Here is a 15,214-nt window from a genome sequence, read left to right as displayed (position 1 = left end):
TTTGACAACATGGCTGAAAACATCATGCTAAAAAGTATGGGAGCAAGGACACAGCCTTGTTTCACTCCACTGGTGACTGGGAAATCATGAGAGCATCATCCACTATCCAGCCCATCTCTCTAGGATCATGTCCCAAATCAATGTGGATCCATCAGCATAGAGTAGTTGAGATGCACCATAAGTCTTTGACCCATAAATAACCTTCAGGCATTTTGGTTTCTTACTGTCTACATAAAACTGAATTTCATCTGCCAGCTTACTGAGTCAAGAGGCCTGCATCTCTCTAAGCTTCGCATGGACCTTACTTTTGATGGAATTAAATGCTGCCTTCTTAGAAATGGATGAACTATCCTGCTGGTAAACCCTGTGGAGTTCTCATCTTTCATTTAACAGCTTCTACATTTTCCCCTCATTTTCATCAAACCAGTCTTGGTATTTGCAAGTGTTCTGGCCCAGATGAGCAAATGCAGTGCTGACACCAGATCTCTGAAAGCTGCCCACTCTTTTTCTACCTCACTGATGCCAACTGTATGTTGGCTCAGTTTTCCCTCCAAGTTAGTCTCAAATTGTTTCCACTCAGAGAGATACTCTGATCTCTTGACATTAATTCTAGTATTCATTTTGCCTTGTGGTTGCAGCTTTGGTTGAATGTGAATATTTAGAGAGGATAAATCTGTGATCCGTCCAGCGCTCTGCACCACACATTGCCTTTGTTACTCTCACATCCTGTCTAACACTTCTCCTTGCAATCTCTCAGTCTTTTAGATGCCAATGTTTGTTCCTAGGATGCATCTAGGAAGTTTTACTGCATTTAGGTAAACAAGACAGTTTTTGTAAAGAGGTCATGAGATGCACAGGTCTTCAGTAGAAGGTGACCACTACTGTTGCTGTTTCCAACTCCATTCCTTGCAAGGACTCCCTGCCATGTCTGGTAGTCTAAGCCTACTCTAGCATTAAAGTCACCCAGAATTATGAACTTGTCTTCTTTTGGTCCATTGATGATAAGGGTCTCCAGGTCTTCATAAAATTTTTCTTTAACTTCATCAGTGTTCATCATGGTGGAGCATAGGCACTGATGGTGGTGGCATGGCATTTTCCTGGAAGTGGCAGTCTAATTGTCATGAGTGTTGTTCATTCATTCCTTTTGGTAGGCATTCAAGAATGTCAACTGGATTAATTTTGATTGCAAAAGCTACCACAACTTCACAGCATTCCCCTTTGCTGCGGCCATGCCAGACAAATGATTTCAGTGAGTTGGCCTTCATCTGCCAGCCTTGTTTCATTTGTTTCACTATTTGGATACCGTACCTGCTGAGCTCTCTTGCACCTAGAGCTGTTCATCTTTCAGGTCTATTGGATCTTGTGCTGTCTAAGAGTGTGCACACGTTCCATGCACCAAGGGTGAATGGAATCTTCTTTGAAGAAGTTTTTGCAGATTTTTTTTGTCTTGACCACACTGTGGGATTCCCCACCTGCCTTGGTAATCAGGCCAGGGTTTGGTAAGTGGACAATTTTTAGGACACCTTTTCTAGCCCCTTCCTCACATCAGGAGGTAGAGCAGTGGGATCCTTAAAGGACTGCTCAGTTATCTGGGGGGCTGCCAAATATCACTTCTGCTTTCAGTGGGGAAATGACCCTGGGTCACCTGTGTGCAGGGTTGTGATTCCAGCTCCCAGAGTATCTGCACCTGCTGCATCATCACTTGCCTGTCGCCAGAGGAACTTTGAGGAATGGTCATGAGTGAAGTCTTTTGTTGTGTGGGTAAATTGGATCTAAGTGAGGTAGAGCTGTACAAAGTCATCATGATCCAACATAGCAAGACAAGTCCAGACATCTGGTGATGGCTCTAGATGCAGTGGATGATCTTGGCGACTTTGATGTCTAACCAAGCTCTAAGTGCTCCACAGCACCTGCTTCAGCTGACTTCATGACTGTTGGAACAAATTGTTCTCTTCTGGCCATTCCACTCACCGATGAGTTTGAGACTCCTTTGGTTACTCTCAATCTGATTTAACCCACCTGCTGGAACTGTTTCCCAGGGTGTGACTGCTATGCCTGCTCCAGCTTCTTGGAGCCACAGGTGAGAGTTAGGTGGCTTAGGTAGACATCTAAGGTGGAAAACAGCTCTGAAGAGGACTTGGCACTCTCACACCAAGGAACTAGTCTTCCTTGAATACACCCTTACATGTGCCATGTGGCGGTCAAGATGGAATAGAGTGCCTGGAGTGTGGGGAGCATTCCCTCCTTGGAAATCTTGCCAGGTCTGGATAACCACTTGAGTTGTACTAATGCTCTCTGAAGCCTCCTGTCCTGCCTCCAAATATGGCCTTTTGATTCTGTGCCAGTTTTAATCTCCAATCATGAGGTGGCCTTCTGATGAATGAACAGGGATGATGTCATGTGGTCCTGAGGATCTGAACAGACTTGGAAGGGCAGCTGGTGTCAGCCCTTCACTTGATGGTTCCTTGAGGGGAGGTGACCTGTCCAGGACCACTCAGTATGATTTATGACCTGCTTCTCTTCCTTCCACCCCACCCCTCCTTCCTTCTTGCCGATGTTCATTTGGGAAATCCAAATTCCTGCACCATAAACCTGGGACTCTCAAGGTACATCCAGAAGGAGATGTCATCAGTCTTTTTTTATCTTATTATTTTATTTGTTTTTCAATACTATGCAATAGTAGTTTATACCTATCATTTTCTGTAAGGTTTTGAATTTTAGTTTTCCCCCACCCTCCCTCCCCTCTCCTCCCTCCCTCCTCCCCTCTCTCCCCCATCCCCCTACAGAAGGTAGTATGGTAATCTTTACATTGTTTCCATGCTTATACATTGATCAAAAATGAATGTATTGGGAGAGAAATCATATCCTGGAGGAGAAAATAAAATATTAGAGGTAGCAAAATTATGTAATACAAAAGATTCCTTTATTAAAAAAAATTGAAGGTAATAGTCTTTGGTCTTTGTTCAAACTCCACAGTTCTTTCTCTGGATACAGATGGAATTCTCCATCACAGACAGCCCCAAACTGTCCCTGATTGTTGCACTGATGGAATGAGCAAGTCCATCAAGGTTGACCATCACCCCCATGTTGCTGTTAGGGTGTACAATGTTCTTCTGGTTCTGCTCATCTCACTCAGTATCAGTTCTTGCAAATCCTTCCAGGTTTCCCTGAATTCCCCATCCCTCCTGGTTTCTAATAGAATAATAGTGTTCCATGGCATACATAGACAACAGTTTGTTAAGCCATTTCCCAGTTGAAGGACATGCACTCTATTTCCACTTCTTTGTCACCACAAACAGGGTGATGTTTTTACCCTTTTCTCATAATCTCTTCAGGGTATAGACCCAGTAGTGGTATTGCTGGATCAAAGGGGATGCACATTTTTGTTGTGTTTTGGGCATAATTTCAGATTGTTCCCCAGAAAGGTTGGATGCATTCACAGCTCCACCAACAATGCATTAGTGTCCCAGATTTCCCACATTCCCTCCAACATTGAACGTTTGTCCTTTCTGGTCATATTGGCCAGTCTGATAAGTGTAAGATGGTACCTCAGAGCTGCTTTAATTTGTATTTCTCTAATCAGTAATGATTTAGAGCATTTTTTCATAAGACTATGGATTGCTTTGATTTCCTCATCTGTAAATTGCCTCTGCATATCCTTTGATCATTTGTCATTTGGGGAATGGCTTGGTTTTTTGTTGTTGTTTTTTATAAATTTGACTCAATTCTTTATATATTTTAGGAATAAGTCCTTTGTCAGAAATACTATTTTTAAAAATTGTTTCCCAATTTACTACATTTCTTTTGATCTTGGTTACAGTGGTTTTGTCCGTGTAAAAGCTTTTTAATTTAATATAATCAAACTTATCTAGTTTATTTTTAATGGGGTTCTCCATCTTTCCTTGGTCACAAACTGCTTCCTTTTCCATAGATCTGTCAAGTAAACTATTTCTTGTTCTTCTAGTTTGCTTATAATATTTTTTTTTATGTCTAAATCCTGTACCCATTTTGATCTTACCTTGGTATGGGGTGTGAGATATTGGTCTAATCCAAGTTTCTGCCATACTAACTTTCAATTTTCCCAACAGTTTTTATCAAACAGTTTTTATCCCAGAATCTGGACTCTGGGTTTATCAAACAGCAGATTACTATAATTGTTTCCTGCTATTTCTTTTACACCTAATCTGATCCACTTCTCTGTTTCTTAGCCAATACTAGTTTTGATAACTAATGCTTTATAATATAATTTTAGATCTGGTAGGGCCAAACCACCTTCTTCTTCACTATTTTTCATTAAATCCCTGGATATTCTTGACTTTTTTGTTTCTCCGTATGAATTTAGTTATAATTTTTCTAACTCTTTAAAGTAAATTTTGGAAGTTTGATTGGCAAGACACCAAATAAATAGATTAATTTAGTTAGAATTGGCATTTCTATTATATTAGCTCTGCTTATCCATGGGCAGTTGACATTTGCCCAGTTATTTAAATCTGATTTTATTTGTGTGAGAAGTATTTTGTACTTGTTTTCATAGAGTTTCTCAGTCTGCCCTTGGCAGGTAGACTCCCAAGTATTTTATATTGTCTGAGGATGACATTAGACTTGACGCACAGCCTCCCTGAGGTGGGGGCTCCCTGTCATTAGGGCAGATGGAGAAGGGAGCCATGGGCATGTTTGAGTGTGGGGTCTCATGATACTAGGAAGGTTTCTTTGGCATTTGGAGCAGTGGACCTGCCCTTGCCTCTGTCCCTAAGGACCACAGTGTAAGGAATCAAATTGGGCCAAGTTTAATGAAGGGTGGCGGGAGCAGCTTCTACAAATAGCAGAGCAAAAAGAGAACTCCAAATCTCAGCCTTCCAAAGGAGAATGGAAGCTCAGGAGTCAGCTGAGCAAGGGTCTGAAAGAGTCCTCTCTGTCCATCCCATGGCATGATCCTCCAGCCTCTCTCTCTGCTGGGCGAGCCTACCAGGTCCGTGGCCACTCTTTTGACACAGGTCTGGCTCCCATCTCCTGCAAGTTGTCCATGCATTTAAAACTTCACCAGGCAGGGCTCCAGGACACCCAAAATCCTCCTAGCTCCCATTCCCCTTGGGAGAGGGAGTAACAAAAATATTTTTCTAATTGGTGATCTAGGGATGTAGAAAGTTGATCCTCAAAGCAAATCATTGTAAATAAATGACATCTCACCTGTCTTAGCAGGTAGCAAGGACTGAAGTAGCTAGCAATTATATGATGCCCCATCTCATATGATCCCTACAAGATCCCTGGCAGGTCAGGACTGCTATGATCTCCTTTTTACAGATGAGGAAACTGAGACAAAGATGTTTGATTTTGTCTTGATTTTTCTTTGGGGGATATGGGGGAGCAAGTCATCCTTGTCCAGACTTGCACAGCTCAGAAGGGTCTGAGGTGAGACTTGGACTCTGAGTCCAAGACTGATGAGGTGCGCTCTGGCTCTGTCACCTGAATTCTTTTACTGTGGAGAAGCCCACCTCGACCTTTCTAAGCCTCAGTTTCCTCATCTGTAAAGTGGGATTCATGCCTCTTGCCCCTGCTGCTCTAAGACTAAGGTGGAATGGTATCTGTGAGATGCCTTTCAAACCTGAAAGCAAACAGAAGGTACTAGTAGTGTGTGGATGGCAGCAGCTGCTGCTGACTATGGTGACCTTCTTGGTCCAGTTCTGGGAAAGCAGGTTCATTGCAGCTGAGTTCAGGATCATCATGTTAGGGACAGCAGACAGGAACTGAGGCCTCAAGGAGGGAAAGGACTAAAAGGACTGTTCCAGGGTCACTTGGTGGGTTTTAGACACATCTTGGAAGTCAGAAAAACTGCTGCCTCTTCTTTGCTTTGGGAACTTTCTGCTTGTGCCTCAACTCCCCTCCATGGGCAAGACCTCTCACCACAGTCTGGCTGCCCACCCCTGGATGCCTTTAATTCTCCAATCTCTCTCTCTCCACAGCTCGATCCTCTCCCGGACAAGGTCTTGCAACAAAGGTCAAATGCCAACGCCATCCACTCTATGGAAAAAGTCATTGAAACGCACAGTGAGTATCTTTGACCAGGGGGTGACCACACCATCACTGCTGCTAGTGCTACCCCCCCCAGGCTGCCACCCCTTTCACACGTGCCCCTGAATCCTCCAATGTACCCTCTACTCACCCCCAAGAGCTACAGTGCCCATCTTGATGGTACTCAAAATGATTGGATGTGCAAAGAAAGGTGAAGAGCACCCACCCTTGGGGAGCCCCAAGCCTAATGGGGGAAACAGCATTGCACAGTTGAGCTGGAGACAGGTAGCAGGGGGTGGTACCAGCATTCCAGAAAGACATCTGGAAACAGGGGCATGGAATCTTCGGGGGCCAGAGGGACCAGGATGGTTAGATGGGGAGGCAGAGCCCACTAACCCCAGCATACTATGTGAGACATCCCTTTCAGCCAGTGTCCTTAGACTGCCTAGTGCCAGGGAGGCATTGATTGGGCTGGGTTCAAGGCAAGGTATGGTTCTCCACTGGTCTAACTTCTACACTAGACTGGGTTCTGGGCAGAGCTACGTTCTGCACTGGATGAAATTCTACACTGGGAGAGTTTCTAGCAATGCCTAGGTTCTACATTGGACATGGCTCTACATTGAGTGAGATTCTAGGTGAGGGAGACTACATGGCTAGATTCTAGGCAAGGCAAGGTTCTACATTGGACACGATTTTACCTTGGTGAATTTTAGGCAAAATGAGGGTTCTACATTGGGTGTGGCTCTACATTGGGTGCGGTTCTAGGCAGGATGAGTTCTGGGACTAAAGTGATAAATGGAACCATCCCTACACCTGCTCTCTGGGGAAGTGCTAAGAGGGATTCCAGGAAGTCTTCCCATAGGAGTGGTCAGGAAAGAAGAACAGGATAAGTTGGAGGCCTCACCATTTTCTCCATTCTCTCCTGGTCCCCAAAGAGAAATGATGACCCAGAGATAGAGGGAAAAACAGCAAGAAATACCCCAAACCTGCACTTCCCCATAGTCCCTGGCATCCTTCCCTGCTTCCCAGATGGGCTTGGGCCTTGAATGCCCATTCCAGCCCATTTGCTATTCTGAATCTGTGATGCCCCTCTCCTTCCAATGCACCTTTGCCTAGACAGTTTCTTCCACCTGGTGCATCCTGCTTCAGCTAGGTCACCAGATGGGGCAATGCCAGACAGAGGGGATCCCCAGCCCTGACCACCAAGAATCCTTATCTTCTTTCAAGGCTCAATTCTTTCACATCCCCCCCATGGGTTTTTAAAAATAAAATCTCTTGAGTCTGTGGCTCCCATTTGTGCTCCAAAAGCTTGGGGAAGCTCAGCCTGTGGATGGCAGTGTGCCCCCAGCCTGGATCTTGGAGAGGGGGCTGGTGCTGGCTCCAGGACCCCTAACTGCTGCTGCTTTCTTCTGCCTCCTCCAGGCAAGTACTGGCGTTCTCTGCAGCGCTTTTCCTCTACGGTGGGCTATTCCCTCCTCGAGGCTCAGAAGTGTGAGACTGAAGAGGCAGAGACTGTCACCGCTCTGGCCTCCCTGTCTGTGGGGGTCAAGCACGCCGAAAAGAGGTGGGTCTCCCTTCTTCCAGCCTGCCTCCTGGGCCCTGGGACCCTGTGGGATGGGTCCTCACCGGGTTCGCTCGGCTCAGCTAGGCCCAAACCAGTTACTTCAGAGTTCTCTTGCCCCACTGGTTTGTCATCCACATTGCTGTTGTCCGAGGGCCCAAGGAGGCATCATTCCATCAAGAGTGGGACCCGTGCACACCCCTCATCCTAGAGGCCACACAGCACAGGGTGCACGGAGCACCGGGCCCTGCAGTTGTTCGAGGCCAATATCAGCACCTTAAGGCTGCCACGGGTGGTGGGTGGCAAGGAGAGGGGGGAGGGGGAGAAGGATGCCAATATCTGACTTTAGAAAACAGAGGCAAGCATCGCTAACTGCTTCCAGTTGTGACAAACTCATAGAAATATGTGGAAGGAAGTTTAATCCAGAACAGATTGACTTAGTGAAAAAAAAATCACTTCTCAGGGTTGGGGGGGGCGCAGACTATAGCGGGGAGAGGCCGAGGAGGAGGGCTACAAGCTGGGTGGTAGCAGGAGATCAAGAAAATGCGGTGTGTAAAATGCCTGTGCAGGATCTGTGACCCTGAACCTGAACTGACTCACTCTCTCTCTCTCTCTCTCTCTCTCTCTGTGTGTGTGTGTGTGTGTCTGTGTCTCTGTCTCTCTCTGACTGTCTCTTCTGACTCTTTCTCTCTGTCTCTGCTTCTCTTCTGTCTCTCCGAGTCTCTGTCTCTCTCCCCTTCCTCCCCCAACTCTCCCCGCGTCCCATTCCCCTTCTGTGGCTTTGGGGTGACATCACAGGTCAGATGATGAGCCCATGGAAGAGGAGCCCCCCCTGTAGCACCCAGCGCGACCCTGCCGGTCTCTCGTTTGTGCGTCTTTTGTCTTGAAGCTCTGCCAAGAAAATTCCTCTTGTTCCTCCTGCGTCCTGTCAGGGTGTTCTCCCAGAATACAAAAGGACAGCCAGGTGTGACGCAACCACAGGACTGGTCTCTCTGGATACAGAAGCCAAGTCTTTCTGCATCTACAGATCTCTCGATATACATAGAGCATCTATCTACGTCCATAGATATACCGACCCACGCGTGCCCACCCCACTCTCCACACTGACCACGGACCCTCTGGCCAGCGAGCCCCACATGAGGCCCACTGCAGAGTGGGGGCCCGTGAGGAGAGAGCAGCCGGTGGCGGCTTTGGGGAGACGGGCCATGACCGTGAAAACAGACGGCAGCGGCCACGAAGGAGACCCACGTTTCAAAGCTCTAATAATACAGAAACCAAACTTTGTAAAACTGGTGCTTAAGGTTTGATTACTCACAATTCCACAGTCTCCGTTGAAACCACTCGACTCATCGTGTAGCTTGTTTGTTTGTTTTTTTAGAAAAAGAAAAGGAGAAAAAAGAAAAGGGGGAAAGTTGACGACTCTGGCCTGCCCGGTGCGCACCAGGACAGCCGAGCCTGAGGATGCACGAGGGCAGGTTTTTAATAGGGAGGGTGGGAGGCCAGGAGACTAACCTCTCTCTCTTTTTTAATAGAACAAAAACAGAAAAAAATCATGAGCGCCCCCCCACCCCGGGAGGAGTCGGCTTTAGCTTTTAAAAGCCGCCGCCGAGGAGAGTTTGTGCCTTTTTTTCACTTGATCTGATGGATTTGGCGTGGCTGATTTTTCAGAAGTTGGAAGGACAATGCCTTAAGTTTAAAAGAAAAGAAAAAGCTGGACTCCGTGGAGCGACTTCCTCTGGCCGACGAGCCAGGATCTGCCAGCAAGCCCAGAGCGAGCCAGCCAGTGAGCCAGCGAGCGGGAGCCTGCAGCCGGGCCGGCTGGCACGGGGACCCGGGGGGCCGCCTCCCTGCCCGTGCCACCTCTGGGGTCCTCTCCCCAGGAAGGCGGCCGGGTCAGGTCTGTCCGGTCGGTCGGTCGGCTTTCTGTTTGTTTTTTTTTTTTTTTTTTTTTTTGTGGTTCTATTTCATTTCATTGCTGTTTAAGACAAAGTAAGGGAGTTGCCCCCAAAGTGGCAAATTCTGTTGGGTGTTTTGAAGTCTGACAAATTTAAAACAATCCAAGACGTTTTCTTTCCGGCATTGATCATCTAAGAGTCGAACACAGCAATTTGGTTGTTGACGCATGTTCTAGACACACTTGCAGTTTTAAGATGGGGATTCTTTTCCCTGAGAGCAGACTAGCATGAGGTATTGCTTCAATTGTAGGTATAAATAGATATATATATAATATATATATGTATGTATAATGTATATTCCAAATGTACTCCAAGCTTAGAAACTTGATTCTTATGAAATCTTGAGAAAATATTTATAATGCATTTATAGAAGAAATAAAAAAGGTAAATATAATAAATGCAGAATATAAAAGTCACCTTTTAAAGGTCCCTAGCAAATGGTTTCCTTTGGGAATTGGACCGGACCGGTGCTGAGGGAACGGGAAAGTTGATAGGCTTCAGATCGCCAACACATTAGCCACTGGGCAACTACCCTCAACGTTTGCATTTTCATTTCAGGTTCTGTTTGTTATGTTGGATTTCTTTTCTGACACGACCTCTGTTTCCCCTCCCCCCCCCTTCGCACACATACACACGATGAGTTTTGACTTTTTTGGGGGGAGGAGGAGGTTTGGTAGCAAGAATTAGAGAAATTTGTTGTTGGTTTTTGTATCACTATTTTCCAATCCTCATTCGTGTTGATTTTACATTTGTTTTCCATTGGGCAGTTTTCTGACTAATAATGATGTCAAAAGGCCTTTTTTGCCTTGGTCCTTGCTTGTACATTTTTTAAAAACTTTTTAAGGTCTTGGTTTTTTTATTATGATTTTTTGTTTTGTTTTTTGTACAGTCGGCATCTTTCCACCAGGCTAAGGAGATGTTAGAGTTAAAGTTTGTTTTCAGAAATGGAGCATTTAATGTAAAGAGGGATCCACCAGGGTCTCGCTTGTGGAACGATACCAGCCAAGGTCTATTTCCTAAATTCTGTTCCCCAAAGAACATAAAGGAGCTGGGGTGTTCTTGACCTTCCCCATTCGGGGGATCTCCCTCCATTGTCGCTGGCATGCAGAGCTCCACTGGGGAAGACTTGTCAACCTTGACAAATATTTCTAAACTTCTTCCTTGAAACACCATTGTTAAGATAGAATTTTAACTTTTATTCTCCAAAGACCTTTGGGAAAAAATGCTTTTGAGAATGTTGAATGGGGGCGAGGAGTGTTGATTTTAACATTTTTTTTTTCCTTTCTGCCATCTGGTTTAGACCCTCACTTGGAAGCACCAGATGCTTATTACTGGAGTATGGGCCTGCAGGAGACCAATTGACACATGTACTTTTTTTTTTTTCCGAAGTCGATAGAGTAGTACAGTTCACTCCTGGACAACCCGTGTTTTCTCTCTCTCTCTCTTTTTTTTTTTTTGGTGACATTAGAAGTCACCATTTTCATTCCAAAATTGATTGAATTCAGACTTGTGGAAAGAATTTGAAATTGGTGGGGGGGGGGGGAATATCCCCTCCACTGAGAAGGGGCAGCCAAGGAATTTTCTGAGCTTGGTCTAGTTTGCGATTCAGCTTTTCCGATCAGCACTAACAGCATGGAGGATTTCTTCATTTATCCTTGAGCCTTAGATCTGCATGCAGCCGACTGAGAAGGGCAAGGTTTGGGTACAGAAAAAAGGTCCCCTTTTGACCTGAGTGGGAACCTGACTGCTTGGGGCTGTTGGGACTGGGCTTGGTTTTATTTTGAGGTTGGAGGGTTTTTTTTTGGTTGGAGAGGGGGGCAGAGGGGTGGAGAGAATCATTTCTTTCTCCTCTGCCACCAGCAGCATAGAAATGGTCACAGGCACCCACCCACCCCATTCACTCCTTTTCTTAGACTTTTTTCCAAGCTGTACTCTGGAGCCCAGCATTCAGTGTCAGCAGCTGAGGGGATTTTTTTGCAGGATTCCCTCTTCACCACAGTCAGTTATTGAAGAGAAGGAAGTTTTGTTTGTCATTTTTACAAGATGCTGGGGATAGCTGGGATCTTTCTGTGGCCCAGTTATCATTTTTTGGACTTTGTGGTATTTACTGCATGTTGCAAAGACCCACCAAGTGAAGTCCCCTTTGGTTTGTCAGCTTCCAGCAGCCCCAAGCCTAGAAGCTTGAGTCTTTGCCTTTGATTTTTGTCTTTGGCCTCTCCATGGCAGGGTGGTGGGCTCACTTTTTTCCCAAGCTGACCACAGCTGTCGCTGGCCCATGGATGGAGCTTCCTTTAGCTCTCCATTCTCACGCTAGCCCCATGGGGGACACTTTCTTCACCCTATTTCTTACTTGCACCTTTGCCAAGGCTACTGGGATGTCTTTCAAATGTTGGTCCACAGGGTGGGTGAGTGAGCACTTTACTGGCCCCAGGATAGGGGTGGGGGTCAATGTTGGCACTCCTGGAGGAACTCGGGGGGCTTGTAGCCACTCTCCCCATCTGCCCTTTTCATTATCCCACTGGGGAACCCGAGCATCTTTGTCTCTCCAGAATGTGCCTGAGCTCCACCAGTAGAAGCACCACAGTTGTTCCCTCAACCTGTAGAACCTTGCAGATGGGGCAGAGACCCCATTTCAACCTAGTCGGGGCCTATCTGTGGCTGCTCCCCGCAAACTGGTGGTTTGAAAGGGCCTCTTGTCAAAGCTGTTTTGTTTCTCCCATTTCTTAACTTTTCTCCCTCTGTTGGAGAAGAAGGCTGGTGGTTTCTTTTTTTCAGAACCTGCAAGGGGCAGGTTTGCAAGACCCCATCGCCCCTGCCAGTGAGGTGCTGGGGAGGGGGGTTGTTTTTCAGCTTTGTTTTTATTTTCGATATAGAACATTCCTTTGTATTCGTCACAGTCATGTATTCATTCCATTCTGCTTTTTGTAAACTTTGGGGCCCACGTGTTTTACGGGCATTGATATATATATAAATATATATAAATATATATGAATATATTTTTTTAAGTTTCCTACACCTTGAGGTTGCATGGTCTGTAAGGTCGGCATGTCTTTCTATTGTATACAGATTTTGCACGCCAAATTTGGCAGCTTTGGGGGAGAGAAAAACAAAAAACAAAAAAAACCTGGTTTTTTTCCCCCCTCTCGAAGCATTTGCAGATTTTTTAAAAGGTGGAACATTTTCTGTAAAGCAAAATATGGCAGGAGAATGGGGAGGGGGGAAGTTTGCGTCTTACTGAACTTATTCTGAGGACTTTGTGCTTTTTATTGTAAGAGAAATAAAAGGACTACTCAAACCTTTGTCATTTTAAGGAAGAAGTTTATCGAGCACTTGTGACATACCAATAATAGAGTTTATTGTATTTATGTGGAAACAGTGTTGGGGAGAAAATATGCCCAGTGCAAAATGGAGACTGCCTGGCTCTCTTCAGAGATTTTTTTGTTCCTGGGGCTGGGGGGAGGGAGAGACGTGGTTTTTGTTTGTTTTGTTTCATTTCCTTTCTGGGGGTGAGTGAATGCAACCATTTCTCAACAACTGTACTTTGTTTGGACAAAAAAAAACAAACTGCTGTGGAATCTAAAGAGTTAACTTCTCAGCCCCCCCACCCCCACCCCTTGCCTTTTTTTAAAGTGACTTTTAGATGACATTATTGATCGATCTCACGTTCCGATTAACAGTCTCGGACTGTGTGAGCAACACTGTGGTTTAAAAAAATTATTCTATCGACTGCATTGAAAGGAAACCCAAAGTTCCTTCATTCTTCTGAAGCCAAGTCGTTTGGAGACCGGTTTCCCTTTGTCTTTGATGTTGATTTTAAAAGTATCCTATTGAAAGAAAAAGAAATCTTAACAATTTTGTGTGTGTGCTCCATAGTGGAGGCGATATTTTCCATTTATGGGGATGACAAACTTATATATATATAATATATATATATAAAAGGGGGGAACGAAGCATTATTCGCCCGAGAGCTTATTCCAGATATATAGTATCCAAAGCTGTAACTATATTATATTCTCCTTTCTACCTATCCATGCTCAGAACGACGTCACCATTGGTAGCAGCCACCACTTTGTTCCGTCCCCAGACCCAACCTCCCAGGAAGGGCAGCAGCCTCTGCCCACGGCCCAGCCTCTGCAGGGTGGTCCCGGGGGTGGGGGGCTTGTTTTCCTCTCCTTTCTGTTCTTCCTTTTTCTTTCTTCCTTATTATTATTTTTGTTGTTGCTGTTGTTTTCTCATCCTCATCCTCATCTCATTCTGTTATTTCCCACACTGGCCAATGGTGTCTTTCTCTGACAGTACCGACTTCTATTGGAACTTTATTAGGAGTCCAGTATTTTGTACCACATTATGACAGCTTGTTATTCTTGTGGTGTAAATAAAAAGATAAAAAAAAAAAGCTCACCCAGCACCAGCTTTGTCTTCTGTCCATGTTCTTCTTGTTTTCAGTCTGTTGAGTTAGTTGCCAGCGTCACCCCGGGGTCCAATGAAGTCGATTTGACTCGGGTGTTTTACAAGTGGCCTTGGGAGCTCAGACCCAGTCCTCCACAAATCCCAAGGGGGTGGAGACTGCCCAGGTGGCCATCCCCCTCCCAGAAAGCACTCGAGGACCTGGGGCTCCCTGATGCTTTTCCACATGCACAGGGTCCTTTGCTCTCTCAGATGTCATCATCAGCTGCCACTAGGATTTCCTGTACCCTGTGGGTCCCAACCTTACAGTCCAGAAGGTCTCTGTTGAACTGACCCCAGGTCACTCTCTAAGCTCTAAGTTGCTGCTTTGTAAATGGTGAAGGAAATTTATATATGAGTGGTTCCCCCCATGAAGTTACAGGTTCTCTCTCTCCCCTTTCCCCCAGATATACACAGACCCTGTACATGTGCCAGAAATTTCTGGTGCTTCATCCTGATATAGATGGGACCCTGGTGTAGAAAACCTGGCAGGTCACCCCACATTCAGGGTAGACCTGTACATGGAATGAGTACATTTTGTCTTCCTTCAGAGAGGCTCATTCTGAGTTTGTGGGTCATAGCAATCTAACAGACTCTGCCGAATCACCAAAGGTTGCGGAGAGATCATCCTTCATGATCAAGTCATACATCCTTGAGAGATGGAAGTTCACGATAGTGGGGAACAGGACTAGATGCAGAATTTCACTATATTCTCCTTTCTACCTATCCATGCTCAGAACGACATCACCATTGGTAGCAGCCACCACTTTGTCCCTAGACCCAACCTCCGAGGGTCTGGTTTCTGTTTTTCACAATCTTAAAGGGAACAATGGAAGGTTTATGTTTTGGTTAATGTTGAGAATTAAAATCTCACCGTCCCATTCAGTTAGTATAAACGTTAGCCCCTTTGAAACACTGACCACCACATCTACACTACCTCTGCATCTATCTCTACTGAGGCCCCTCTACCGAATATCCTCATGGTACCAGTGCCATCTTGTGTTCTCTCAGACCCTGCCAGCAAAGGACCAAAGTCCCCATTCAGGGATAGTACTCCAATGATGTCCTAGTCCAGGGCATTCCATTAGGGAAGATGTGGACTGTTCCACCCTTTCAAGTCACTAGAAAGTATTCTTTTTTAAAATCTCTAGATGCAAGTGATGGAGGATTTCCATTCCCCCTCATGCATCTGTGGAGCAAGAAGACATGCAGAAGCCTTCCTTCATGTGCAGGAGATTTAAAG

The 15,214-nt window shown here is 45.6% G+C and overlaps 1 protein-coding gene across 4 annotated transcripts in view; it reads left to right on the top strand.

The window, feature by feature from the left end:
* HDAC4 (histone deacetylase 4) overlaps positions 1-15,171 on the top strand; it is a 164,356-nt gene extending 149,185 nt beyond the window's left edge. For all 4 annotated transcript variants that reach the window (XM_074189839.1, XM_074189840.1, XM_074189838.1 and 1 more), the window contains 3 exons: positions 5,961-6,045; positions 7,432-7,573; positions 8,369-15,171. In XM_074189839.1, coding sequence (XP_074045940.1) covers positions 5,961-6,045; positions 7,432-7,573; positions 8,369-8,408 — 267 coding nt within the window. In that variant the 3' untranslated portion in view covers positions 8,409-15,171. The remainder of the gene's footprint in view (positions 1-5,960; positions 6,046-7,431; positions 7,574-8,368) is intronic.
* Positions 15,172-15,214: the final 43 nt, after the last annotated feature.

This window comes from Macrotis lagotis, chromosome 5, assembly GCF_037893015.1.
Source record: "Macrotis lagotis isolate mMagLag1 chromosome 5, bilby.v1.9.chrom.fasta, whole genome shotgun sequence".
In the NCBI taxonomy this organism is placed as follows: domain Eukaryota; kingdom Metazoa; phylum Chordata; class Mammalia; order Peramelemorphia; family Peramelidae; genus Macrotis; species Macrotis lagotis.
This window is presented reverse-complemented; position numbering and strand designations above follow the sequence as displayed.